This window comes from Oncorhynchus mykiss, chromosome 11, assembly GCF_057628025.1.
Source record: "Oncorhynchus mykiss isolate SJ-2025 chromosome 11, ASM5762802v1, whole genome shotgun sequence".
NCBI classification, from domain to species: domain Eukaryota; kingdom Metazoa; phylum Chordata; class Actinopteri; order Salmoniformes; family Salmonidae; genus Oncorhynchus; species Oncorhynchus mykiss.
In genome coordinates, this window is record NC_143032.1 from 60786312 (window position 1) to 60813526 (window position 27215).

At 42.7% G+C, this 27215-nt stretch overlaps 1 protein-coding gene across 1 annotated transcript in view; it reads left to right on the top strand.

Moving 5' to 3' along the window:
* Positions 1 to 27215, top strand: part of LOC110536071 (membrane-associated phosphatidylinositol transfer protein 2) — an 84377-nt gene that overhangs the window by 27475 nt on the left and 29687 nt on the right. The window contains 1 exon segment of the mRNA XM_090190711.1: positions 24094 to 24309. Coding sequence (XP_090046837.1) covers positions 24232 to 24309 — 78 coding nt within the window. The 5' untranslated portion in view covers positions 24094 to 24231.

Below are 27215 nucleotides of genomic sequence, written 5' to 3' on the forward strand. Positions count from 1 at the left end.
TTCTCATTCAAGGGTTTTTATTTATTTTCTACATTGTAGAATAATAGTGAAGAAAACTATGAAATAACACATGGAATCATGTAGTAACCAAAAAAGTGTTAAACAAATCAAAATATATTTTTATTTTAGTTTCTTCAAAGTAGCCATTCTTTGCCTTGATGACAGCTTTGCACACTCTTGGAATTCGCTCAACCAGCATCATGAGGTAGTCACCTGGAATGCTTTTCCCAACAGTCTTGAAGGAGTTCCGACATATGCTGAGCACTTGTTGGCTGCTTTTCCTTCACTCTGTGGTCCAACTCATCCCAAACCATCTCAATTGGGTTGAGGTCAGGTGATTGTGGAGGCCAGGTCATCTGATGCAGCACCCCATCACTCTCCTTGGTTCTCAAATTGCTCTTAGGTGTGTTTTGGGTCATTATCCTGTTGAAAAACAAATGATAGCCCCACTAAGCGCAAACCAGATACGATGGTGTATCGCTGCAGAATGATGTGGTAGCCATGCTGGTTAAGTGTGCCTTGATTTCTAAGCAAATAACAGGCAGTGTCACCAGCAAAGTAACCCCACACCATCACACCTGGGAACCACGCATGCGGAGATAATCCGTTCACCTACTCTGCGTCTCACAAAGACACAGCGGTTGGAACCAAAAATCTCAAATTTGGCCTCATCAAACCAAAGGACAGATTTCCACCGTTCTAATGGCCATTGCTCGTGATTCTTCGCCGAAGCAAGTCTGTTCTTCTTTTTGGTGTGCTTTAGTAGTGGTTTCTTTGCAGCAAATTGAACAGTTGATGTTGAGATTTGTCTGTGAAGCATTTATTTGGGCTGCAATTTCTGAGGCTGGTAACTCTAATGAACGTATCCTCTGCAGCAGATGGAGCTCTGGGTCTTCCTTTCCTGTAGCAGTCCTCATGACAGCCAGTTTCATCATAGCACTTGATGGTTTTTGCGACTGCACTTGAAGAAATGTTCAAAGTTCTTGAAATGTTCCGCATTGACTGACCTTCATGTCTTGAAGTAATGATGGACTGTCGTTTCTCTTTGCTTTTTTGAGCTGTTCTTGCCATAATATGGACTTGGTATTTTACCAAATAGTCTTCTGTATACCACCCCTACCTTGGCGCAATTCAACTGATTGATTCATTGATTGGCTCACGCATTCAGAAGGAAACAAACGTGGCACAGTGGTTAAGGGCGCTGTACTGCAGCACCAGCTGTGCCACCAGAGACTCTGGGTTCGCGCCCAGGCTCTGTCGTAACCGGCCGCGACCGGGAGGTCCGTGGGGCGACGCACAATTGGCCTAGCGTCGTCCATGTTAGGGAGGGCTTGGTCGGTAGGGATATCCTTGTCTCATCGCGCACCAGCGACTCCTGTGGCGGGCCGGGCGCAGTGCGCGCTAACCAAGGTTGCCAGGTGCACAGTGTTTCCTCCGAGCTGTGTTAAGAAGCAGGGCGGCTTTGTTGGGTTGTGTATCGGAGGACACATGACTTTCAACCTTCGTCTCTCCCGAGCCCGTACGGGAGTTGTAGCGATGAGACAAGATAGTAGCTACTAACAATTGGGGAGAAAAAGGGGTAAAAAAAGAAAACAAATTCCACAAATGAACTTTTAACAAGGCACACCGGTTAATTGAAATTCATTCAAGGTGACTGACTACCTGATGAAGTTGGTTGAGAGAAAGCCAAGCGTGTGCAAAGCTGTCATCAAGGCAAAGGGTTTGAAGAATCTCAAATATAGCATTTATTTTGATTTGTTTAACACTTTTGTGGTTACTACAGGATTTCATATGTGTTATTTCATAGTTTTGATGCCTTCTCTATTATTATACAATGTAGAAAATAGGAAAAATAATGAAAAACCCCCAGGTGTATCCACATTTTTGACTGGTACTGTTTGTGTTCAGACCCTTTGCTAATAGACTTGAAATTGAGGTCAGGTGCATCCTGTATCTATTGATCATCCTTGAGATGTTTCTACAACTTGATTTGAGTACACTTGTGGTAAATTCAATTGATTGGACCTGATTTGGAAACACACACACCTGTCTATTTAAGGTCCCACAGATGACAGTGTATGTCAGAGCAAAAACCACGCCATGAGGTCAAAGGAATTGTCCCTAGAGCTCCGAGACAGTATCGTGTCGAGGCACAGATCTGGGGAAGGGTACCGAAAAATGTCTGTAGCATTGAAGTTCCCCAAGAACCTCCATCATTCTCAAATTGAAGAAGTTTGTAATCACCAAGACTCTTCCTGGAGCTGGCCGCCTGGCCAAACTGAGCAATCGGGGGAGAAGGGCCTTGGTCAGGGAGGGGACCAAGAACCCGATGGTCACTCTGACAGAGCTCCAGAGTTCCTCTGTGGAGATGGGAGAACCTTCAAGAAGGACAACCATCTCTGCAGCACTCCACCAATCAGGCCTTTATGGTAGTGTCCAGACGGAAGCCACTCCTCAGTAAAAGGTACATGACAGCCTGCTTGGAGTTTGCCAAAAGCACCTAAAGGACTCTCAGACCATAAGAAACAAGATTTTCTGGTTGGATGAAACCAAGACTGAACTCTTTGGCCTGAATGCCAAGCGTCAGGTCTGGAGGAAACCTGGCACCAACCGTAATCTGTCTTTCGGGAAAGATGAATGGAGCAAAGTACAGAAAGATCCTTGATGAAGACCTGCTCTAGAGCGCTCAGGACCTCAGACTGGGGCGAAGGTTCACCTTCTAACAGGACAATGACCCTAATCACACAGCCAAGAAATCACAGGAGTAGCTTCGGGACATGTCTCCGAATGTCCTTGAGTGGCCCAGCCAGAACCCGGAATTGAACTTGATCGAACATCTCTGCCGATGTGCCAAGCTTGGAGCGTCATACCCTAGAAGACTCCAGGCTGTAATCGCTGCCAAAGGTGCTTCAACAAAGCACTGAGTGAAGGGTCTGAATACTTATGTAAGTGTGATATTTATGTTTTCATTTTTAATAAATTAGCAAAAATGTCTGAACCTGTTTTTGCTTTGTCCTTTTGGGGTATTGTGTGTAGATTGATGAGGGGGAAAAACCATGTAATACATTTTAGAATAAGGCTGTAAGGTAACAAAATGTAGAAAAAGTCAAGGGGTCTGAATACTTTGCGAATGCACATTAAAATACATAAACACAGTCATGGTAAACACAAATAAAACATCACAAATCACCCAGAAACAATACAAACGATACAACAACACAAATAATGTATGTGTTCAAGTGTGTGTGTGTGTCCCCTCACAGTCCCCGTTGTTCCATGAGTTGTTTTTAAAGGTAATTTTGCTGTTTGCTGGGAGTTCTACGTAATCATGGCTCTGTATAAAACTGTGCATGTACATGAATTCGTTTTGGACTTGGGGACTATGTAGAGACTCGTGGTGGCATGACTTGTGGGTTATGAATGGGTGTCTGTGCTGAATGTTGATTATGCAGGTAATCTGGAATTTCGTAGCAGTAATATTTCTCATAAAAATCCCTCATCAACCCTCAACCAGGAAAGAATGGCATGCATGTTGTTGATGTTAGTTCTGTGTATGCATGATGCAGCCTGGATAATAAGTTAACTTAAATTAACTGTGCCATTAGGATTGTTTAGGCCTAATCTTTGTGCAGGTGAACAGCCTTATAGCCTACACTCATAGTTTCTATTCAGAGCAAGACTGTGATTATGTATAGGCCTTTGCCAGCGTGCCAAGACTTTTCTAACTAGGTCTAAAATTGTTTTCTATATCAATAAATTGCTTTGCTCGTTTCCTGAAGAGACCATAAATAACCAGGTAGAGATAAGTACTCATTCTGTTCAGTGTTCCTTGGTTGAGTTTAAGCGGATGGATGAGTGTGCTAGCCTATTGCATAAGCAGCCAGTGGGTTGTTGTGGTGCTGCTGCTGTGTTTGGTGCAGCTATGCTGCTCCAGAGCCTGGGAGCCCAGTGAGAGGAGCAGCGGTTTTTAATAGCCCTGAATAGTTAGTGGCAGACTGTGGGGAGCTCCAAGCTCAAATAATTTAAAAACGAAGAAGTAAAAGTGGCAATGCAGCCCCTCATTTCTATAAATAAACTATCGTCCACCCTTCTCACCCATCTCTCTCTTTCTCTCTCTCTCTCTCTCTCTCTCTCTCTCTCTCTCTCTCTCTCTCTCTCTCTCTCTCTCTCTCTCTCTCTCTCTCTCTCTCTCTCTCTCTCTCTCTCTCTCTCTCTCTCTCTCTGACGTTGGTCTTGGCGTCACGGCCTGATGTGCGCTCCTCTGTCTTTCTCCGTTTCTTCTTTCTCTTTATCCCCCTTCTTATCCGTCTCCTTCCTTTGTCTTGTCTGCTCTCTCTCTCTCTCTTTGTCAGTATAGTCTATTCATTTCTTCTGTTGCACACTTATCTTTCTCTCCCTCTGTCCCCATTGCACTCTCCTTCTCTCAAATACTTTTTTTTCCACTTCCAGCGCAGGAGGATTTGGGACACTATGGACTATGTTCTTTTCAGAGACTGAATATAAGAAGTTTGGGCTTCATACGTTTACCCCAGTGGCACAGCACTTTCCACTCACAGTGAAGACTTTCAACAGCACATATTGCACTATTCTGCAACAGTTATGCAAAATGTTAAAATGATCAACTGCACTGTAATAGCACCATTACCTGACAGCATAGTGTAATGACTGGCTGCCTGTGGGTACTGTCAGGGTTTGCCTTAAGGTGGCTCTCCTCTCCTTCCTCTTCCAGGTGGTGCTGGAGGACAGCCAAACTAACATGAGTGTTCGCTCCGCTTCACCTTCACATGCTTTTTGAAATGGTCTAGGATAACCTGTCTGTTTTATGTGCTTACTACGTGTACCAGTGGATGGGATCTATTTGTTTGAAATATATAATGTATGGTGTGGTATGATATAGAGACAGTGTAAATAAGTAGTGAAGTAATTTCCTACATTCAATTATAGCTTATTTCTTCAAATAAAGACTTCACAGGGCAGACTTTCCAACAAGTTACATAATCACTAATCTTGGATAAACCCAGATCTAAAATCTTGCGTAATTGGTCAGCTGCTCATTTAAGTTTTGGGTCCATACATGTTAATAGAAGAGATGAATAGATGCTATAACAAGGAACCCGGAATGAGGAGCTCCACCCTCTGGCTTTGCAAGTTACTGGGCAAGTCTATGGGCCGAATGTCTTCTCCCCCTTCCGAAATTCGAAAGATGCTATACACCTGTGAAATCGCGATCTGTCCAAATAACCGGTGATAAAACCCAAGCACCGGAACTATTGCTGCTCGTTAGCTATCGGTGCCCATAGTATAAAGACAGATCTACGTACCATTTATGTTGACGTAGTCTGCCCACAAGAGATTACAAAATCACAATAACATCAATCACGTTTTCGGGATCATCAATTGAACACCTATGTAGTTATGGTCCTGCGCCTCATACAGGGCCTGTCTTCCATTTGATTTGTTCTAGGACTAGACACGACAACAGTGCAGACAGTTATATTTACCCATGAATTAGGACGCTTTCCATGCAGCTACAAATGAAGCGTGTTTTGCATTGTTCATGAGAGAGATGTTGTGTAGTCCCCATGAGAGAGATGTTGTGTAGTCCCCATGAGAGAGATGTTGTGTAGTCCCCATGAGAGAGATGTTGTGTAGTCCCCATGAGAGAGATGTTGTGTAGTCCCCATGAGAGAGATGTTGCGTAGTCCCCATGAGATAGATGTTGTGTAGACCCCATGAGAGAGCTGTTGTGTAGACCCCATGAGAGAGATGTTGTGTAGACCCCATGAGAGAGATGTTGTGTAGTCCCCGAGAGAGATGTTGTGTAGTCCCCATGAGAGAGATGTTGTGTAGTCCCCATGAGATAGATGTTGTGTAGTCCCCATGAGAGAGATGTTGTGTAGTCCCCATGAGAGAAATGTTGTGTAGTCCCCATGAGAGAAATGTTGTGTAGTCCCCATGAGAGAGATGTTGTGTAGTCCCCATGAGAGAGATGTTGTGTAGTCCCCATGAGAGAGACGTTGTGTAGTCCCCATGAGAGAGATGTTGTGTAGTCCCCATGGGACGTCTAATGGTTAAGATTTGTTGTCTTTATGTTGTACAACTAATAGGCCTACAAGTAGGGTTCTATTTGGGAAGTTATTCCCATGTTATAACACAGGGTCAGAGGAAAGTTGCATTGTGTGGATATACAGTATGTGGACTACACTGTGAGACCAAGTCAATGAGCATAGAGGAATGAGCATAGAGGAATGTTAGAATCATACTGTATACAGTCACACAACATAGAAACGAGGGATTACATGGAAATGACATGGAACTGATTAACTTTGAGGAAGAAGGGGAAGATATATCAAGTGAGAGGGAAGAAAGAAAGAGAGAGGCTCTGGCAGGATCTGGTCTCCACTTTCCTCGTCACTCTGACTGCATCTCAGCAGCCAATCATGACAGAGCCTTCTATGTCTCCATAGTAACCTCCTGTTGAACCAGTGAGGATAGAAACTGAGTTTAGGGGCTCAATGTAGAGGAGAAGAGCAATACTTTCCGCCCCTTCAAAAAACATTAGTCAAAAATCAAACAGAATATGCACAATGTTGTCTGTCTTCACCTCCTACATTGTCTGTATGTTATTAGAGTTTATTGCCAGGCCACAGCAGCAATATCATTAACAAGATGTATTAGGCTATTGGTCGTAGAGGACCTCAACTCAAGGCAATGATGAATACATGAGAACTGGGGTAATTGAATGAATTCATACATGAAAGAATATGTAGAATATTTTTCTTGACTGCATTATAAAGCCCATTACACATCTAACACCAATTGTCTGACCTGCTTAGCCGGTTCAGGTGCCCTTTTTTGTTATGCCCTCAACCAAAGATTCATTGAGGTCTTTCAAAGTTCTTTATGTATTGTATGCTGTTTTTAAGTGAAAATGCCATGATGTACTGCTAAATGCCTCGAAGATGTGTTTGGAACGTTCACCTGTGGAGAGGAATGAGGAAGAGTAGGGAGGAGTCTGGGGTATGAAATTACAGGCTGAAAATACAACTCTTTTTAAAAGCATTTTTGACATGGTTACAGGGAAGCATCCGCATGACGAGATCTAGTCTGATTGGTCTTGGGCACTGCTCTAAACAGCAGTGTGATTTCCCTGCCCTTTGCTTTGTCCAAGCAGGTGCACTGTCAGTGGTGGGAGCGTTCTCAGTAATCAGCCCCATGACAATGGAACCCTGCTGAGTTTGCCTTTAATCAGCATCAAGTTGGGGCTGCATTTCTTGGATGGACAGATGATGACATAAGCGGGATTACTGAGGAGGGGAGGGGGGGTCAGCAGGGATGTTTTTCCATTCCGTCTTTGAGTTACGTGAGGGAGTTCTCTGTTACGCAGTTCATTCCAGCTCTTCGATTAAGCTACCCGGACAGAATTTCACTGATGGGAGATTTCATACTACCTCGACACTTACCTGATTTGCACACAAGGTCACCTCATCTCATCCAGTGTTTCAGAGCAGGAAGGGGAGGACCATCTTCCTCAGTGAATTTCATACAAATATAACTTTTTACATAAAACTATACAAAATATATTCACATGTTACCAACTAATTGATTCAAACACACTGTTCTGCAATCAAGGTCTACAGTAGCCTAGGGCTGGGCGGTATGGAAGGTATTGATGCACTTTACCTTCTATAACGGTATTTGAATGTTTGGTTTGTTAAATGTGTCCATTTTTATAGTTTTCTTCGCTAATTGAGTCATCTCTCTCCATGTCGCTTTCCACACAGATGTAGCCCCGCCCCCTGTAACTCAAGGAGGCAATTTTTAACCCTTGTTCGGTGTCTGCATGGTCAACGCAGCACATGCAACAGTGTTGATGACAACGATGCTGTTTTCACTTTACTTCTCAATATATAAATCCACTAGCGTTCTATAATAACACTATTAGTTTGTGTTTCTTACATCTGCAAAAAGCTAGTTTTCTTTTCTTAGTAAGTTGGGCCTAAATCTTGTTAGCCGCTAATGCTAATTGCTAGCTCACTAATAAATTCAGAGCAAACATAACTAGTTATACAGCCTGATAATACCAGTGATGGTGTAGACCTACATCTGCTTGTTTTTTGTGCCACAGTATCTTAATCAAAGTAATATGCGATGCCAGAATATGTTAGCTATATGAAATAGCTAAGAGAAACCATTCAATTTACCCAAAGATTATAGGGTCCCCAAGGAAACACTTGTCAACACTTTGGTTCCTACCCTATCACAATAACTCCTCCCTGACATTTTCATTTGTTGTCACGGCAAACACTGTATTCAAAGTGCCCATTATTATATTATAATTATAGAATTAGAATAATCATCCTATTTCCATGATTCCAACCCAAGTGTTTTGCTCTAAATCACAAGTCAAATTGCAAATGCAACATTTGGTTAAACACAAGGCCTAGATTTGTTTTCCCATATTGTGCAGCCCTACGTGGCAGTGTGGAATTGTCCTCAAATGAGTACAGGAAATGCAGAAATGGATGAAAATGCAGAAAATTATTTTGGGTTGAAGTTTGAATTGAACAGCATAAAACAATCAGAATAGAGAAAGGTCCGTTGAAATCACTTAGAATGTACAGTATGTGTTGCCAACCTAGGGTCATAAAGCACATTTAGAACTTTTATTTTTCAGAAACATGAGAAAAAAGAAGAAACGTGCACACTGCTCTTGCTAGTATCACTGCTATTTATTAAGCTAGCTGTAATCAATGCATGCACTTTAATTAACATCTTTTTGCTATGCGGCCTGACAGTGGGATACTGGGAGCTGCGGTCCACAATAACTAATCACTGAGGTCTAATTATAAAAGGTTATCCCCTTCCTCCATTGTGAGACAATTTAGTCCTGCCTTACACCCCTCTACTTCTTCACCCCTGATGTTTACAGCCATTCTGCATCTAATTGAACAGAATAAGGTGTGTTTTACATTAGAGTACTACAGTGGATAGCTGGTTTAGCAACAGGATTTGATTTGCTGTGAGAGTTCATGGTTGGTGGATAATTTACAACCTGCTTGTTGCTCAACTTGAGCTGCATTTCATGGAAGCTTTCAGAAGCTTAACACATACAAAATTATAGCAGTATCAATATCCAGCTCTGTTTCTTTGTTTTGTCTCTGTGTAAACCAGAGTCATTTTTCGAAGCAGGCCTGACTTGCTGGGTAGGAGGAGGAGGAGGAGGTACATGATGGAAGAGATGCTCCGTGGGAGTAGAGTATTTTTATCTCTCTCCTTGTAGCGGAATGATGAGAAGAGGACCAGGCCAGGGCAGGTTGTGCTGTGAATCCCTCCTGCTCAGCTTGTGGAGGGCATGGGGAGGCGATGACTGACTGCTCCATGGCCCACCGTCTGGACCATGGGAGGCTGCCCTGTGGGAAAGGCAAGAGCCCGACCCCTGGGCTGCCATGGTTGTTAAATATTCAGTAATTTTCCTACTTGGATCTTTCTAGTCAAGGTTTGTCCACATGTCTGTTTTACTCTTAATTGTTCATAGGAGATTGGTACTGCAGGTAGCCTAGAGGTTAAGACCATTGGGCTAGTAACAATAAGGTCGCTGGTTCGAATGCCTGAACCGACTAGGTGAAATAAATCTGTCTGTGCTCTTGAGCAAGGCACTTATCCAGAGCGATTTACAGGAGCAATTAGGGTTAAGAGTCTGCTAATTGACAAAAAAATGTAAAATGGTCATGGGAGGCAGATGCAATACTGGCAATTCTTACCACGAGTCACACAGACGAGACTGTATTGTCCTAAGCCCTTTGCCATTTTAACAGGATTGGGAGATAAGCCCACAGAGCCACTAATGGGGTTCTTACTATACACTGATCTGTGTTTGGAGTGGTTGTCATGGCGTTGCTCCTGCAACGTCAAGGCGACTGTGAAAGTGATTTGTGGTATTTTTGGCTGACTCGGGCACAACATTTTCCACTTGTATTTAAAGAGGTTTTATTAATGGCACGTCATGAGGGAACCGCCTCGCCGCCTTACGTCGTTGTGACGATGGCCAGCACCAGCTGTTCCCACTCTGCTCCCTCTACAGTTTGTTAGATGTGTTTACATGTACAGTAAATGTTGTGTTCACTATGATAAGAATGATGTGAAGAGAGCGGTCAGTGATGAAATATTTGTTTTGTATTATTTAGATTGTTTTAATCATAGCTTTTCTTGCTATTACATGAATAGCCCTTCCCTAGTAGCCAATTCCTCTGTGGGAGTTGATGGTTGTTTGACGATACCATGGAATAGCCACAGAACAGCACTACCTGGAAAAGATTAGTGGGGTGTAGTAGAGGTTGTTTAAGGGGCACCGTGTTATGCGGCACTGAGATAGAGATGGTTTTGGCATTAGATTTTGTGCTTTACTGTGCCACAATCCTGTATTAGTGGGAGAATGTCACGTGAGTGTAGGTAGGAGTGTGAGTGTGTGCGTGTGTGTGTGGGCGCGTGTGTGTGCGCGCTGTTACCCATCTGTCAGGATGCGTAGATGTTTTTGTGTTTCCTGGACCTGTCCTGCTGATTCCAGTAGGGCTAAGCATGTTATTTGAGGCTTAGGCCCAGGATCTCTGTTGAGCCACTCCGGAACCATGGAACGTTAGATTTTCTCATTCTTAAAGAGGTGTTAAGCTCTCACAAAGTGCCCCAAGCACAAGTGTAGTTAAACATAGAACCTTCTCAGGAGTGTGTTCTGAATGACCTCCCTGGGTCCTCAGGGACCCTAGCAGACACTGAGGTTGTATCAGTCTCATTGCAAACTCTGCCTGTGCTCTTCAATGTCTAATATCTTAGAAAGAGATACAGATCTGGGACCAGCACAAATAAAAATGTTACATTAGATGTTACTCCCTTGCTGCTGGCCACCACTATTCAATAAAATGTAAAAACTTTATTTATAAACCAATGAGAAACCCTTCTGATGACACATGCCCAGCCACAGTGGTATTAGCCTAGTTTGAGTAGAGCAATCACAGCCCCTTAGATTAGTGCTGTGGGGCCGCTGTGTGCTGCTATTACGTCACTACCCAGGGTGTAGCAGAGACTGTATTTTTAGACCGGAATGGGCATATTCTACCAACGTACAGCGTCAAGCACTCTGCTTGCGTATGCTAGGATTATTATGACCATTCTATTTTTAGACCTTGTGTGTGTTGGGGGGGGGTTCAAGCATTGTGCCAGCGGTTTATGTGAAGGTTGCTAGTGGTACATGAGTGAGAGGTATCTGGATAATTGCCTATTTATTCTAGTTGGGGAAAGATTACAGTGTTTTCTGTTATGACATTTTCTGGGTAGCATCTGAGCAGGAAACTCCCTTCACAAAATGTTCAGGGAAAACTACTAGTCTTATCAGAAAGATGATGGTCTTCGGTTGAGGAACAGTGCTGATTTACACTGTTCAGTAGAAAAGACTAGGCCTAAGCAGAGGAACTAAAGTAATTCCCTGTTTGATGGGGAGGTTTTCTAGGATGCCGCTCTCTGTTCTCCTTCAGTGCCTGTGTCAGTCAACCATCAGTGCACCAGGCCAGACAATCTCTCGCTCTCCAGCTCAAGTGTTTAACAAGTGCACAGAAAGGTTTTTAGAGAAGTTTGAATCAATCAATCAAATGTATTTATAAGCCCTTTATACCTCAGCCAATGTCACAAGTGCTGTACAGAAACCCAGCCTAAAACCCCAAACAGCAAGCAATGCAGATGTAGAAGCAGAGTGGCTAGGAAAAACTCCCTAGAAAGGAAGGAACCTAGGAAGAAATCTAGAGAGGAACCAGGCTCTGAGGGGTGGCCAGTCCTCTTCTGGCTGTGCTGGGTGGAGATTATAACAGTACATGGCCAAGATGTTAAAATGTTCATAGGTGACCAGCAGGGTCAAATAATAATAATCACAGTGGTTGTAGAGGGTGCAATAGGTCAGCACTTCAGGAGTAAATGTCAGTTGGCTTTTCATAGCCGATCATTCAGAGTTAGAGACAGCAGGTGCGGTAAAGATCGTTGAAAACAGCAGGTCCGGGACAAGGTAGCATGTCCATTGATCAGGTCAGGGTTCCATAGCCGCAAGCAGAAACTGGAGCAGCAGCATGACCAGGTGGACTGGGGACAAGCAAGGAGTCATCAGGACAGATAGTTCTGAGGCATGGTCCTAGGGTTCAGGTCCTCCGAGAGAAGAGAGAGAGTTAGAGGGAGCATACTTAAATTCACACAGGACACTGGATAAGACAGGAGAAATACTCCAGATATACAGTGCCTTGCGAAAGTATTCGGCCCCCTTGAACTTTGCGACCTTTTGCCACATTTCAGGCTTCAAACAAATATATAAAACTGTATATTTTTGTGAAGAATCAACAACAAGTGGGACACAATCAGTGTGTGGAACGACATTTATTGGAGTGGAACGACATTTATTGGATATTTCAAACTTTTTTAACAAATCAAAAACTGAAAAATTGGGCGTGCAAAATTATTCAGCCCCTTTACTTTCAGTGCAGCAAACTCTCTCCAGAAGTTCAGTGAGGATCTCTGAATGATCCAATGTTGACCTAAATGACTAATGATGATAAATACAATCCACCTGTGTGTAATCAAGTCTCCGTATAAATGCACCTGCACTGTGATAGTCTCAGAGGTCCGTTAAAAGCGCAGAGAGCATCATGAAGAACAAGGAACACACCAGGCAGGTCCGAGATACTGTTGTGAAGAAGTTTAAAGCCGGATTTGGATACAAAAAGATTTCCCAAGCTTTAAACATCCCAAGGAGCACTGTGCAAGTGATAATATTGAAATGGAAGGAGTATCAGACCACTGCAAATCTACCAAGACCTGGCCGTCCCTCTAAACTTTCAGCTCATACAAGGAGAAGACTGATCAGAGATGCAGCCAAGAGGCCCATGATCACTCTGGATGAACTGCAGAGATCTACAGCTGAGGTGGGAGACTCTGTCCATAGGACAACAATCAGTCGTATATTGCACAAATCTGGCCTTTATGGAAGAGTGGCAAGAAGAAAGCCATTTCTTAAAGATATCCATAAAAAGTGTCGTTTAAAGTTTGCCACAAGCCACCTGGGAGACACACCAAACATGTGGAAGGTGCTCTGGTCAGATGAAACCAAAATTGAACTTTTTGGCAACAATGCAAAACGTTATGTTTGGCGTAAAAGCAACACAGCTGAACACACCATCCCCACTGTCAAACATGGTGGTGGCAGCATCATGGTTTGGGCCTGCTTTTCTTCAGCAGGGACAGGGAAGATGGTTAAAATTGATGGGAAGATGGATGGAGCCAAATACAGGACCATTCTGGAAGAAAACCTGATGGAGTCTGCAAAAGACCTGAGACTGGGACGGAGATTTGTCTTCCAACAAGACAATGATCCAAAACATAAAGCAAAATCTACAATGGAATGGTTCAAAAATAAACATATCCAGGTGTTAGAATGGCCAAGTCAAAGTCCAGACCTGAATCCAATCGAGAATCTGTGGAAAGAACTGAAAACTGCTGTTCACAAATGCTCTCCATCCAACCTCACTGAGCTCGAGCTGTTTTGCAAGGAGGAATGGGAAAAAATGTCAGTCTCTCGATGTGCAAAACTGATAGAGACATACCCCAAGCGACTTACAGCTGTAATCGCAGCAAAAGGTGGCGCTACAAAGTATTAACTTAAGGGGGCTGAATAATTTTGCACACCCAATTTTTCAGTTTTTGATTTGTTAAAAAAGTTTGAAATATCCAATAAATGTCGTTCCACTTCATGATTGTGTCCCACTTGTTGTTGATTCTTCACAAAAAAATACAGTTTTATATCTTTATGTTTGAAGCCTGAAATGTGGCAAAAGGTCGCAAAGTTCAAGGGGGCCGGATACTTTCGCAATGCACTGTAACAGACTGATCCTAGCCCCCGACACACAAACTATTGCAGCATAAATACTGGAGGCTGAGACAGGAGGGGTCGGGAGACACTGTGGCCCCATCCGACAATAACTCCGGACAGGGCCAACCAGGCAGGATATAACCCCAGCCACTTTGCCAATGCACAGCCACCACACCACTAGAGGGATATCTTAAACCACCATATTACTACCCTGAGACAAGGCTGAATATAGCCCACGAAGATCTCCTCCAACGCACAAGCCCGAGGGGGGCGCCAACCCGGACAGGAAGATCACGTCAGTGACTCAACACACTCAGTGACGCACCCCTCCTAGGGACGGCATGGAAGAGCACCAGTAAGCCAGTGACTCAGCCCCCGTAATAGGGTTAGAGGCAGAGAATCCCAGTGGCGAGAGGGGAACCGGCCAGGCATAGACAGCAAGGGTGGTTCGTCACTCCAATGCCTTTCCGTTCACCTTCACACTCCTGGGACAGACTACACTCAATCATAGGACCTACTGAAGAGATGAGTCTTCAATAACCTTAAAGGTTGAGACTGAGTCTGAATCTCACATGGGTAGGCAGACCATTCCATAGAAATGGAGCTCTATAGGAGAAAGCCCAGCCACCAGCTGTTTGCTTAGACATTCTAGGGACAGGAGGCCTGCGTCTTGTGACCGTAGTGTGCGTGTTGGTGTGTATAGCAGGACCAAATCGGAGAGATAGGTAGGAGCAAACCTATGTAATGCTATGTAGGTAAGCAGTAAAACCTTGAAATCAGCCCTAGCCTTAACAGGTTACAAGTGTGTGTCAGTTTGTAACTATATTTTTTTCCAGGAGGCTTTAAAAAAGTTGGGTAGAGACAGAGATCGAGAGATAAACAGACAGTGACAGTGAGGGAAAAGATGGGAAGGGAGGAGAAGAGTAACTGTGACAGAGAAGGAAAGCCTTCCCTTTCCTCAATCTCTGAGCGGTGAAGCAAGAGGCTAATGAATCTTGTATGTTGATGGCTGCGTGGCAGATGGTGTCGAGGCCTGGGCCATATCCGCATGCGTCAGCACAAACCCTTTCTGCAGCGTCATCATCGCTGCCCACAGGCTCCCGTCAGGTCCCCCAAGATAGAGCCACACTGTGACATTGCACCGGTCTGTTGGAATCTCTCTATCTCTCTCTCGCTCTCTTTCTCACACACACTCATACCCTGTCATTCACTCTTCCTCAAGGGAATTTTGACTGCAGAGGTCTGTAGGGACAAAGACACAGGGGCCTTTCTCTCCACTGGCTTGAACAGTCAACTGTGTGCTTTCCAGCATGGCGGACCATTTCTGTCCGTGTGTGGGTTACAGTATTCAAGACTGCATTAGCATCTGTGGGTGTGTTAGCACATGAGTGTGTGCAAGAGGGAGTGTATGAGCTGTATGTGTGATGGGTGTGTTTCATCAAATAGCACTAGAGAAGTAGGCTTACATTTGTCAGTGGTGGCTCAGAGACTTGACAATCTCTCACACACTCTCCTCTGTGTAGATTTCCCCCTGTTCCACTACCCCTAGATAACCTCTAAACAGTGTCTGCCTCGTGACCCTGTGCTGCATCACAATTACGTTTACCGGTATGCACAGGCCCTACCCTTGCTATAGGCTATATAATGAAATCTGTTAAAACAATGTCTCACATCCTTTCCTGCCTATTTGTCCAACCAGATGCATTACAACACAGTATGAACCAGCCGTATCGAACAGCCCCTCCTCAACACAAGTAATACGCATATTGTCGTGATGTGTGTTTTGTCCTATATTTTTTATTTTTCATTCCCCGTCCCCACAGGAGGCCTTTTGCATTTTGGTAGGCCGTCATTGTAAATAAGAATTTGTTCTTAGTTAAATTAAGGTTAAATAAAAAAATCTAAATAAATGAACCCCCTTTCCCAAAGCCTCTTTATGAGTTCTCAGGCCTAATGGGAGGATGACATCATCTTGGACAGGGCCCGGTTTCATTAAAGCATCTTAAGGCTAAGTTCATCGTTAGAACCTTTTGTAGGAGCGTCGTTAAATCTCCGAGCTGTTTCCCAAAAGCGGTGTTATTAACGCTGAACATGAAAAACCCTCGTAATCTAACGCCTGCCACCGATCACTCGTAGAACAGCTAAGTGTGTTGTTAGATGCTTTTTTGCCCTCCCGCGTGACTTTATACGCAGAAGATCTCCGCTAAACATAAAATCACATTGGTTTATCAGTCTCTCTGTGACCTCCGATAACTTCAGAACAAAGTTGATTACACATACAACGTTGCCAATGTCTTTGCAATTGATAGAAACAAGCGACGTATCAAAAGATGTTTCAAATGAAAACCAAGATGAATGTGTTAAAATATAAGCAGTAGGCTTTAGGTCTATTTCAGTCCTATTAAAATACATGACATGTTCAATAAATGTAGTTATATTCTGCTACTTGTCTGTAATTTGTCTCAATATATTTAATGTGTAGCCTAATGTGCCAAATTGGGGATTTAGTGCATTTTTATTGGGTAAGCATTAGAATAAGTTGCCTCAAGGTGGTAATATCTCTCTAGGAGCTGAAACGTCATCAGTTTTGCGAAATAATTATAATTTTAAATCAAGATTTGAATGAGAGCAACACTGCCTTTACTTTGATCCCATCGGTATGGATACATGCTCCAACGACGCCCTTATGACCATTCTCTCTATGTGGTGTTTTGGGAAAAGCATGTTACATCTTCGGCCGTTATAGGAAAGATGTATCTTTAAAACACTTGTAAGTTCCATTGCTATCGAGAAACCGGGCCCTGGATTGTAATGAAAGGATCATTATCCCTGCTTGTTGTATCTAGTGTGCATGAGTTGAATCAGCCCTGTCCTGTTAACTGCTGGTGTGTTGACTGACATTGGTTTCACCTCATTATGATTTTGACTGCAAGAGTACTAGTGCAGGGAGTTCTGAAAATGTATATCACACTTTTTGTTTCTACATCAATGCTCCATGTTACAAAAACTGCAGGGATTAGATCATGTGTTTTGGCACAGTGGCACCAGGCTTAAAAGAAAACAACACTCAGACTATATTTAGGTATTTGTTTCATTATTCCACTGTTGATATACGGTCCCAAAATATTTTGCAGCAATCAAGTTTTCAGGATATATATCGAACTTTCACAATACAGAAAGACACAGTATGGTACGTTTTGCCTCATTTGAAAATTCTATATCTTGAAAACTTGATTGCTGACATGCAAACATTTGGGACTGTTATCAACAGTGGACCACTGAAACTAATACCAAAATATATTTTTTTGGTGGAATTTTCATTTTAAGGTCTTTGTAGACTGTAATATTCTAACCGTCTTATGCCACGATTTTGCATAAGGGCCTTGTCCAAGGGCACATCGACAGAGCCTTGTCGGCTCGGGGATTCGAATCAGCAACTTTTCAGTTACTGGCCCAATGCTCTAACCCAGAGCTGCCCAACCCTCTTCCTGGAGATCTACTGTCCTGTAGGTTTTCAGTCCAACCCTCATTTAGCATATCTGATTCAGCTAGTTAAGGTCTTGTTGAGCAGGTAATTAGAAGAAACAGGTGGGTTAAATTAGGGTTGGACTGAAAACCCACAGGACGGTAGATCTCCTGGAAGAGGGTTGGGCAGCCCTGCTCTAACCGCTAGGCTACCTGCCGCTGACACATGCTCAGATCAAATACACCGTTGAAGTTGACGTAGCGTACGTCAGCAGACACAGCCTCTCAAGCCAATCGCAGAATGTGACGACAGAACGGAAGCAAATCATACAATCTGGCCAGGTTGACATCGAGATTTTAATTTGGTAACATCGTACAGTGTGATGTGATAATCGTAAAAGACTGAATCTGACATAGTCTGTAAAAACCTTAAGGGGGATTGAAAGGTGGTGTTCAGCTACTGGACTGTTAGCATGATGAGTGGTGGTTTGATTTCTATTCAATTACATTTACATTTAAGGGGCTTTATTGGCATGGGAAAGCTATGTTTCCATTGCCAAAGCAAGTGAAATAGATAATAAACAAATAAAAAATGTACAGTAAACACTACACTTACAGAAGTTCCAAAATAATAAAGACATTTCAAATGTTATTATGTCTATATACAGTGTTGTAATGATAAAGTACAAAAGGGAAAATAAATAAACAGAAATATAGGTTGTATTTACAATGCTGTTTGTTTTTCACTGGTTGCCCTTTTCTTGTGGCAACAGGTCACAAATCTTGCTGCTGTAATTGCACACTGTGGTATTTCACCCAATAGATATGGGAATTTATCAAAAAATTGGATATGTTTTCAAAGTCTACATTTGGCAGGAGGTTAGGAAGTGCAGCTTAGTTTCCACCTCATTTTGTGGGCAGTGTGCGCATAGCCTTTCTTCTCGAGAGCCAGGTCTGCCTTGGGCGGCCTTTCTCAATAGCAATGCTCATGAAGTCTGTACATAGTCAAAAGATTTCCTCAACTTTGGGTCAGTCACAGTGGTCATGTTTTCTGCCACTGCGTACTCTCTGTTTAGGGCCAAATCTATTTCTACAGTAATGTTGTTATCTCTTCTCCCCCCACGATGTTCCGCTCTGCTTTTGTGGATGTGTCGTACCTTCTAGAGCAGGCTGCTGTGCATTGTGTGTAGAGTATAAAGAAATAGCGGAGGAGGAGAGAAGGAAGAGTTAAAATCCCACAGCTCAACTTCCCTCCCACACTATGAACCAGTGCTTCCTGCCTCTCAGTCAGACCTGTTAAGTCATCAAATGTATATCTAATCTATTTGTATTTGCTTCGTTAACCACAGGTGTAGACTGACAGTGAAATGCTTACTTGAGGGCCATTCCAAACAACACAGAGAGAAAAATATAGAAAAATAATAACATGAGGAGTAAATACACAATCAGTAACGATAATTTGGCTTCATACAGTATTCAGACCCTTTGACTTTTTCCACATTTTGTTATGTTACAGTCTTATTCTAAAATGGATGAAATCGTTTTTTTTACTCATCAATCTACACACAATACCCCATAATGACAAAGCAAAAACAGAAATACCTTATTTACATAAGTATTCAGTATTCAGGTCTGAATTAGAGGACGACCGATTATGATTTTTCAACGCCGATACCGATTATTGGAGGACAAAAAAAGCTGATAGCGATTAATCGGCCGATTTTTAAAATGTATTTGTAATAATGACAATTACAACAATACTGAATGAACACTTATTTTAACTTAATATAATACATTAATAAAATCAATTTAGCCTCAAATAAATAATGAAACATGTTCAATTTGGTTTAAATAATGCAAAAACACAGTGTTGGAGTAGAAAGTAAAAGTGCAATATGTGCTATGTAAGAAAGCTAACGTTTCAGTTCCTTGCTCAGAACATGAGAACATATGAAAGCTGGTGGTTCCTTTCAACATGAGTCTTCAATATTCCCAGGTAAGAAGTTTTAGGTTGTAGTTATTATAGGAATTATAGGACTATTTCTCTCTATACCATTTGTATTTCATATACCTTTGACTATTGGATGTTCTTATAGGCACTTTAGTATTGCCAGTGTAACAGTATAGCTTCCGTACCTCTCCTCGCTTCTACCTGGGCTCGAACCAGGAACACAACGACAACAGCCACCCTCGAAGCAGCGTTACCCATGCAGAGCAAGGGGAACAACTACTCCAAGTCTCAGAGTGAGTGACGTTTGAAACGCTATTAGTGCGCACCCCGCTAACTAGCTATCCATTTCACATCACATCGTTAAACCAGCCTAATCTCGGGAGTTGATAGGCTTGAAGTCATAAACAGCAGAGCTGCTGGCAAAACACACGAAAGTGCTGTTTGAATGAATGCTTATGAGCCTGCTGGTGCCTACCATCGCTCAGTCAGACTGCTCTGTCAAATCATAGACTTAATTATAACATAATAACACACAGAAATGTGAGCCTCATTAATATGGTCGAATCCGGAAACTATCATCTCGAAAATAAGACGTTTATTCTTTCAGTGAAATACGTAACCGTTCCTTATTTTATCAATGGGTGGCATCCATCAGTGTAAATATTCCTGTTACATTGCACAACCTTCAATGTTATGTCATAATTACGTAAACTTCTGGCAAATTCGTTCTCAATGAGCCAGGTGGCCCAAACTGTTGCATATACCCTGACTCTGCGTGCAATGAACGCAAGAGAAGTGACACAATTTCACCTGGTTAATATTGCCTGCTAACCTGGATTTGTTTTAGCTAAATATGCAGGTTTAAAAATATATACTTCTGTGTATTGATTTTAAGGCATTGGTGTTTATGTTTAGGTAAACGTTGGAGCAATGACAGTCCTTTTTCGCGAATGCGCACTGCATCGATTATATGCAACGCAGGACACGCTAGATAAACTAGTAATATCATCAACCATGTGTAGTTATAACTAGTGATTATGATTGATTGATTGTTTTTTATAAGATAGGTTTAATGCTAGCTAACAACTTACCTTGGCTTCTTACTGCATTTGCGTAACAGGCAGGCTCCTCGTGAGGCAGATGGTTAGAGCGTTGGACTAGTTAACCGTAAGGTTGCAAGATTGAATCCCTGAGCTGACAAGGTAAAAATCTGTGGTTCTGCCCCTGAACAAGGCAGTTAACCCACCGTTCCTAGGCCGTCATTGAAAATAAGAATGTGTTCTTAACTGACTTGCCTAGTTAAATAAAGGTGTAAAAAAAGAAAACGGCAAATTCGGCGTCCAAAATGACCGATTTCCGATTGTTATGAAAACTTGAAATCGGCCCAAATTAATCGGCCATTCCGATTAATCTGTCGACCACTAGTCTGAATGTGATTTTTCAGTATTTGTTTTATACATTTGCAAAACAGTTTTTGTTTTGTCATTATGGGGTATTGTGTGTAGGTTGATCAGGGAAAAATATAATCAATATAAAATAGGTCTGTAATGTAACAAACTGTGGAAAAAGTAAAGTAGTGTGTGAACTTCCCGAATGCACTGTATACAGGGTACCAGAACCGGGTCAATGGGGTACAACGTGATTGAGGTAGATATGTACATATAGGTAGGGGTAAAGTGATTAGGCAACAGAATAGATCATAAACAGTAGCAACAGTGTATGTGATTAATCAAAAGGGTAAATGCAGATAGTCCTGGTATCTATTTGGTGAACTTTTTAGTAGTCTTAAGGCCTTGGGGTAGAATGTGTTCAGGGTCCTGTTGTTCCAGACTTGGTGCATCGGTACCGCTTCCCATGCAATAGCAGAGAGAACAGTCTATGACTTGGGTGGCTGGAGTCTGACCATTTTTAGGGCCTTAATATTTAGGGCCTTCCTCTGACCCCGTCTGGTATATAGGTCCTGGATGGCAGGGAGCTCGTCCGCTCTACCTTCTGTAGCTCCTTGCAGTCGGATGCCTAGTAGTTGCCATACCAAGCGTTGAGAGAGCCAGTCAAGATGCTTTCAATGGTGCAACTGTATCACTTTTTGATGATCTGAGGGCTCATGCTAAATGTTTTCAGCCTCCTGGGGGGGAAGAGGCATTGTCATGCCTTCTTCACGACTGTGTTGGTGTGTGTGTGTGGACCATATTAATTCCTTAGTGATGTGGACACCAAGGAACTTGAAGCTCTCAACCCGCTCCTCTACAGCCTCGTCGATGTGAATAGGGGTGTGCTCAGCCCGCCGTTTCCTGTAGTTCACGATCAGCTCCTATGTCTTGCTGACGAAGAGGGAGAGGTTGTTGTCCTGGCACCACGCTGCCAGGTCACTGACCTAGGGCTGAGGTCATTTTGTCAGCCGGTTATTGTCTAATAAATCAATTTAATATACACCATCACAATAGATCCATTCTTTATTTTAGGAAAGTCTAAAGAAACATTATGATAGGAAGAAAATGTATTTCAGAAGAACAGAATATGAGTTGGCTCACTGTATGTTATCTGGCTATGCTCCATGCCATAGGCTGTACGCTTGTTCATTTAGCAGACAAGGTATGCTTATAAGTCTGGTACCATTATATTATATGATTTTATAGTAAGAATAATATAATTGAACTTAGCTGAATAAAATAGAAAGGATATTTTTCCCATTCTGGAGCGAGTGCGTATATGAAGTGGCTATGTTGAGTGTAAAAGTGATCATTTGGTGATCATTTAGTGATCACTGGTCCTATATGTTAGTTTTATAGTTATTTAGCAACCAGTTGTGAATGATACAAACCTTAGAATGTCTTAGAAATGAAAACATATGCATGATGCGACTATAGGCTATCGATGATTTGAGAAAATTGCAAAAAAAATCTTGCGATCTGTTCCTTGCCTCAGGTTGCACACACTGTTCTTTCATCAAGTGATCATATTTTCACCCATCAGACTATTCTCAATTTAATATTGTCTTTACTAATATGTCAAATTAGTTTAGATTTAGAATGGCCCATTATCAAATGGGCAGAAACAGGGGCAGGGGAAATATGACATGTCATCAGTATTCACTGGAATAGTGAATTCAGGCTGCTTTCCCACTGGCTTGTTTTTCAATCATGCCAGGTAAGCTACTCCGGTTATTTCACTCCATGTGTCAACCACTGTTTGAGGAGCATGCAGCCTCTATTCCTCTAAACTCTGTATGCCACGGGCTCTCCAACCCTGTTTCTGCAGCTACCCAGTGCTTAATTTGGGAAACCAAGTGAAATCTGTTAGGGAACGTTAATAGTAACATGTTTTCATTAAACTGTAGATTCACTGAAGAGGGACAATAGAGCCCCGAGTACCAGGCCATTAGCGACCTAATGGTCATGAGTTGGGCTCTACCATAATTAGATGGGATGGCTGTGAGCCATATACGACCACAGTTTCTGCTATTGGGGGAGCCTTATGGTTACGCAATGCTGGGGTAATCAGTAGTGGATGCTCTGGGTTCTCTCCCCAGGTTAGGCCTCAGGAGAATGGGGAAATGGGATTGGATCAGTGGAAACAATCTAAAGGCTGGTTTACAGTCAGTCTATCAACATTTCTGTAGACATTTGTCATAATGACATCATGAACATTCTATTGTAGTCTGACATCAAACTTGTAGTTATAAAAAAGTATAAAGACAAAACAACAGCCTCTGCATGACATCAGTAGCCTGGTGCTCCAAATTGCATACTTTCTCTATTTTAACACCAATAAACATATCTGTTTGGACAATAACAAGTGAATGTGAACAAGGGACAATGTGCAAATGTACAATGTTTTGATGCATGCAGTACTGGCTCTTCAGCAGCATGTCTACATGCTGTGTCTGTGTGGAGTCTGGAGTCACTAAGGCAATGGGCCTGCCTGCTCTGCTTTGAGAAGAGGGGAGAATCAGACAGGCCTAGAATGGGGAGAAGAAAAATCAAGTGAATCAAAATAGCAGTGGCAGCTGTACAAATAACTCATCCAAAGGGCTTTTCCTTCTCAAACAAGGTAACGCCACGTCATCTTATTCATTCAACCACTAGCAAGTTCAACTTTTTATGCAGGAAAAATATTTTTTTTTAAATAATTCAGGAACGGGAGTTCTATCCGCAGACAGCGCTGCCACTGATGTGGAGCTTCTTTTCTCTGGTGCTGTTCTCAGTGTAGCCAGCCTATTTTTCTCAGGTAAAATGCAAGATGAACTTCAAGCAAAACATTAGGAAATGTAGCTGGCTACATTATTTCTATGATAGGCCTAAACATTATGATGGCCATACATTGTTTTTGCAAAAAATACCTTGCTTTTTGATTGTAAGCTCATTTACTTGTGTGGCTGCCAGCCAAATAGCATTGCACTTCTGTTTTCATCTGATGAAAATGACAGTGTTTTATGCCGAATGTGTTGCACCTCCCTGATCATTTTATTGAAGAAAACACTGTTGACTTTCAATATAAAATGCAACCCCTGTCAATACACAGCTGGACACACCTGCTCCTGCTTTCTCCTGTTGTGACTTTTACAAACATACACGTGACTGGCTCAGCTGTGCTGGGGAACTAAGTAAGCTTCATAATGTAAAATAATGTGACAGGTGAAATAAGAACGGGATCTGCTTTATCCCCTAATGTATTGCACAAGTTAACTGCAGATATTTACTTAAAATTGCTACAAATATTTAATGCTACTTTAACTGTTCAGCGATCTTACCATTTATGTCCATCTTCTCATCCACAGGCACCATCGATGAGGACGCAGCAGTGAACTGACGAGTCACACATAGAAACGCCCCAGTCCCTCCCACCACCAGCCCCCCTCCCCTCCCTCTGTCCCTCTCCCCTATTCCTGGCCCCTCTCCCCCACCCCAGACTCACCATGCTGATCAAGGAGTACCGGATCCCAATGCCAATGAGCGTGGACGAGTACCGCATCGCCCAGCTCTACATGATCCAGGTGAGGCCAACAGACACACGCTTCACCTGTAACTCCTGACCCCTCACCTACAGGACAACACCTCCACCCCAGAGTTCAATAGAACACCTACTGGACAACAAATCTGTAGTGGAGTGGAGGGGGAGCTTTTGTAAAACAGGGGATTTTCTACCGCGATTGGTCATTAAAGTGCTCAATTATAAATTGATTGGTCACACAGCATTTAATGTTGGGATACAGCCGGGTTCCCAAACTGGTGGCCCGCGCTGAAAAATGTTGTACCCCAAAGTTTTCTGAGCAAAAATAAATAAGTAATTGTAACGGCTGTTGTTGATGGAAGAAGAGGAGACCAATGCGCAGCGTGTTAAGTGTCCATATTGATAATTTATTACCATGAACACAAAAATAACGAAACGAAACAGTCCTGTACAGTGAATACACAAACACTCAACAGAAAATAATCACCCACAACTCAAGGGTGAAAACAGGCTACCTAAGGTTCTCAATCAGGGACAACGATTGACAGCTGCCTCTGATTGAGAACCATACCAGGCCAAACACAGAAATCCCAAATCATAGAAAAAATAACAGAGACTGCCCACCCCAACTCACGCCCTGACCATACTAAAACAAAGACAAAACAAAGGAACTAAGGTCAGAACGTGACAGTAATAACTTTTTGGGTGGTTTAATTTTCTTTGTTTGACGTAAAATACTGTAAAAACACCAGGAAATCAACTCTAAGTGATTTTAATGTAAGAAATCTGTTCCCAAGTATTCCCACACATAATAGAGAGACACGTGATCATATACAATGTAAGCAAGGTTTTAAAATATTTTTTTTGGCAACAAATGATTTGTTATTTTGTTCCGGCCCCCGACCATCCACTCAAGATAAAGTCGTCCCGCGGCTGAATCTAGTTGATGATCCCTGGTATACAGGAACAATAGGAGCTGTGTACTGATGGATTATCTCTACTTTAACTCTCTGAGGCTGGCTCCTCCCTCCCTCCCTCCCTCCCTCAGCTGGTGCGTGTTTTGTCCAGGGAGGGAGGGGCACTCTGCTACTCTCTTACAGCAGGCAGAAACTGCTGTGACGTGAAAGCCGCCCATCTGAAGCTGCTAGGAAGGACCATACTCCCCCCGGGAGGAATGTCTCTAATGGATTCATTTGTTCTGTTGTTTATTTAGACGCCAGAAACATTTTGCTTGTAGGCACTAGGTAAGGATGATGAAGAAGAAGCTGCTAACACAGGATATTGAGAATCTCAATCAACACTCCTCTGAATTCTCTTCTGTCTACTATTCAGGCTGATTTAACTGCAGCTGTCCCTACGTAGCTGCATTACATGTAGCCAGCCCAGCCCTCTTCCCCTGCCTACCACTGTACACTAAATACAGTTTGTACAGTTTGCATTATCCTCGGGTGTACAGCACTGGCCACTAATCCGGTTGAGCTGCATTTCCCTCTAAATGGGTTTGAACATGGTCATGTGAACAGACATGCCCCAAGGCAGTCATAAAAGTTGTGTCCCTGCCTCTTTAATGCTTTGTCAGTACTGTATTAAGGGTGTTGGGTACTGTATGGACTTGTACTAGCCTGTTTTAATAGAACTGGCTCAGAGGAAGGGCTTTGACACTAGAAGGAAGAGGGGCTGATCAGTCATTTCCACAATTGGGGTTGAGCTCCAGAGCCATTGATTCTGGCCCAGTTCCATAGGTACAGCAAAGTGAACAGATGGAGAATCCAAAAGGATAGAGTGTTTACAAGCAAGCTGAGGCAGGCAAGGGAGGAAGGATGGTGTTAAATTAGTGACCCATAGTTACTTTCCCCTTTTCCACCTTTTCAGGTCGCACAGCAAAATATTTAGGAGCATATACGAGTAAAATGGTCACACTATAGAGCACTGTTGCCATGGCAACCATGACGTCAACAGCATGCCGGCAATCAGGTTTTGAGAGAGAGAGAGGGAGGGAGGGAGAGAGAGAGGAGAAGGAACCGAGAGCTTGAGGAAAAGTGAGGGGAAGAGTTAGAAATGGAGCTGAAGAGTGGAGGGTAGAAACAGAGAGGGAAATATATTTTTAGGGAGAGTAGGAGAGGCAGGGTGTGGATGGATACCCTGTCTTCATTCCTGCATGTTACCAGGGCAACCCCAGGCAGAATTCCTGCCCCTGATTTATCCCCAGTGTAACAATGGTGGCTCAAGCTTGGACCTGTCAGCGTATGACCTTTGCTTTAAGAAATCATGAGGAGAGAGGCCAGGAATACTGAGAAAAAATGGGTTTTGTACTTCAAATTTATCTAATTCAAAGATGCTGAACGTATGATGTGTGCTGTACCTGCCAGACCTTTTTTGTTGTTCTTTAACTTTATTTGTATTATCTTTGTGTTCTTCAATAAAAATATTGAAAAAGAAAAATACCCAGAACCTCTCAGTACAATGAAGAGCTTCTCTGTACTGTATGACTGTCTTCAGACTCCTCCTGACTCCATGTTCCACACGGCTGTCTCCTGTTTACCTTTAAACCTTATCACTCTGCCTCCTAAATTGATAGTTAATTGTGAATGCATTATCGCGACTGTGATTTGCAAAGATATCACAAACGCAGGGTGTCAGTTAAATTAAGTGGGCACTACTCTCTCACTCTCTCCCTCCCCTTCCAGCATTTATTCACCACCCACCATTTTGTTTTTCCAGTTTCCCTGATCGGATGTCATGAGGGTTATGCCAGTCAATACAGCCAGCCAGGTAGTTATGAGGAAGCTGAACAGATAGATTACAGACAGACTGTCCTCTATATTTAGTCCTTCCTGAATAACTTAATGTAATGTAGCTTCCTTTCTGAATGTAATTTATCCATTAGTAACCATACCTCTCTCGGTCAGTTTCGGTTTAACTCCTGGAAACATGTCAAACCAATGAGGA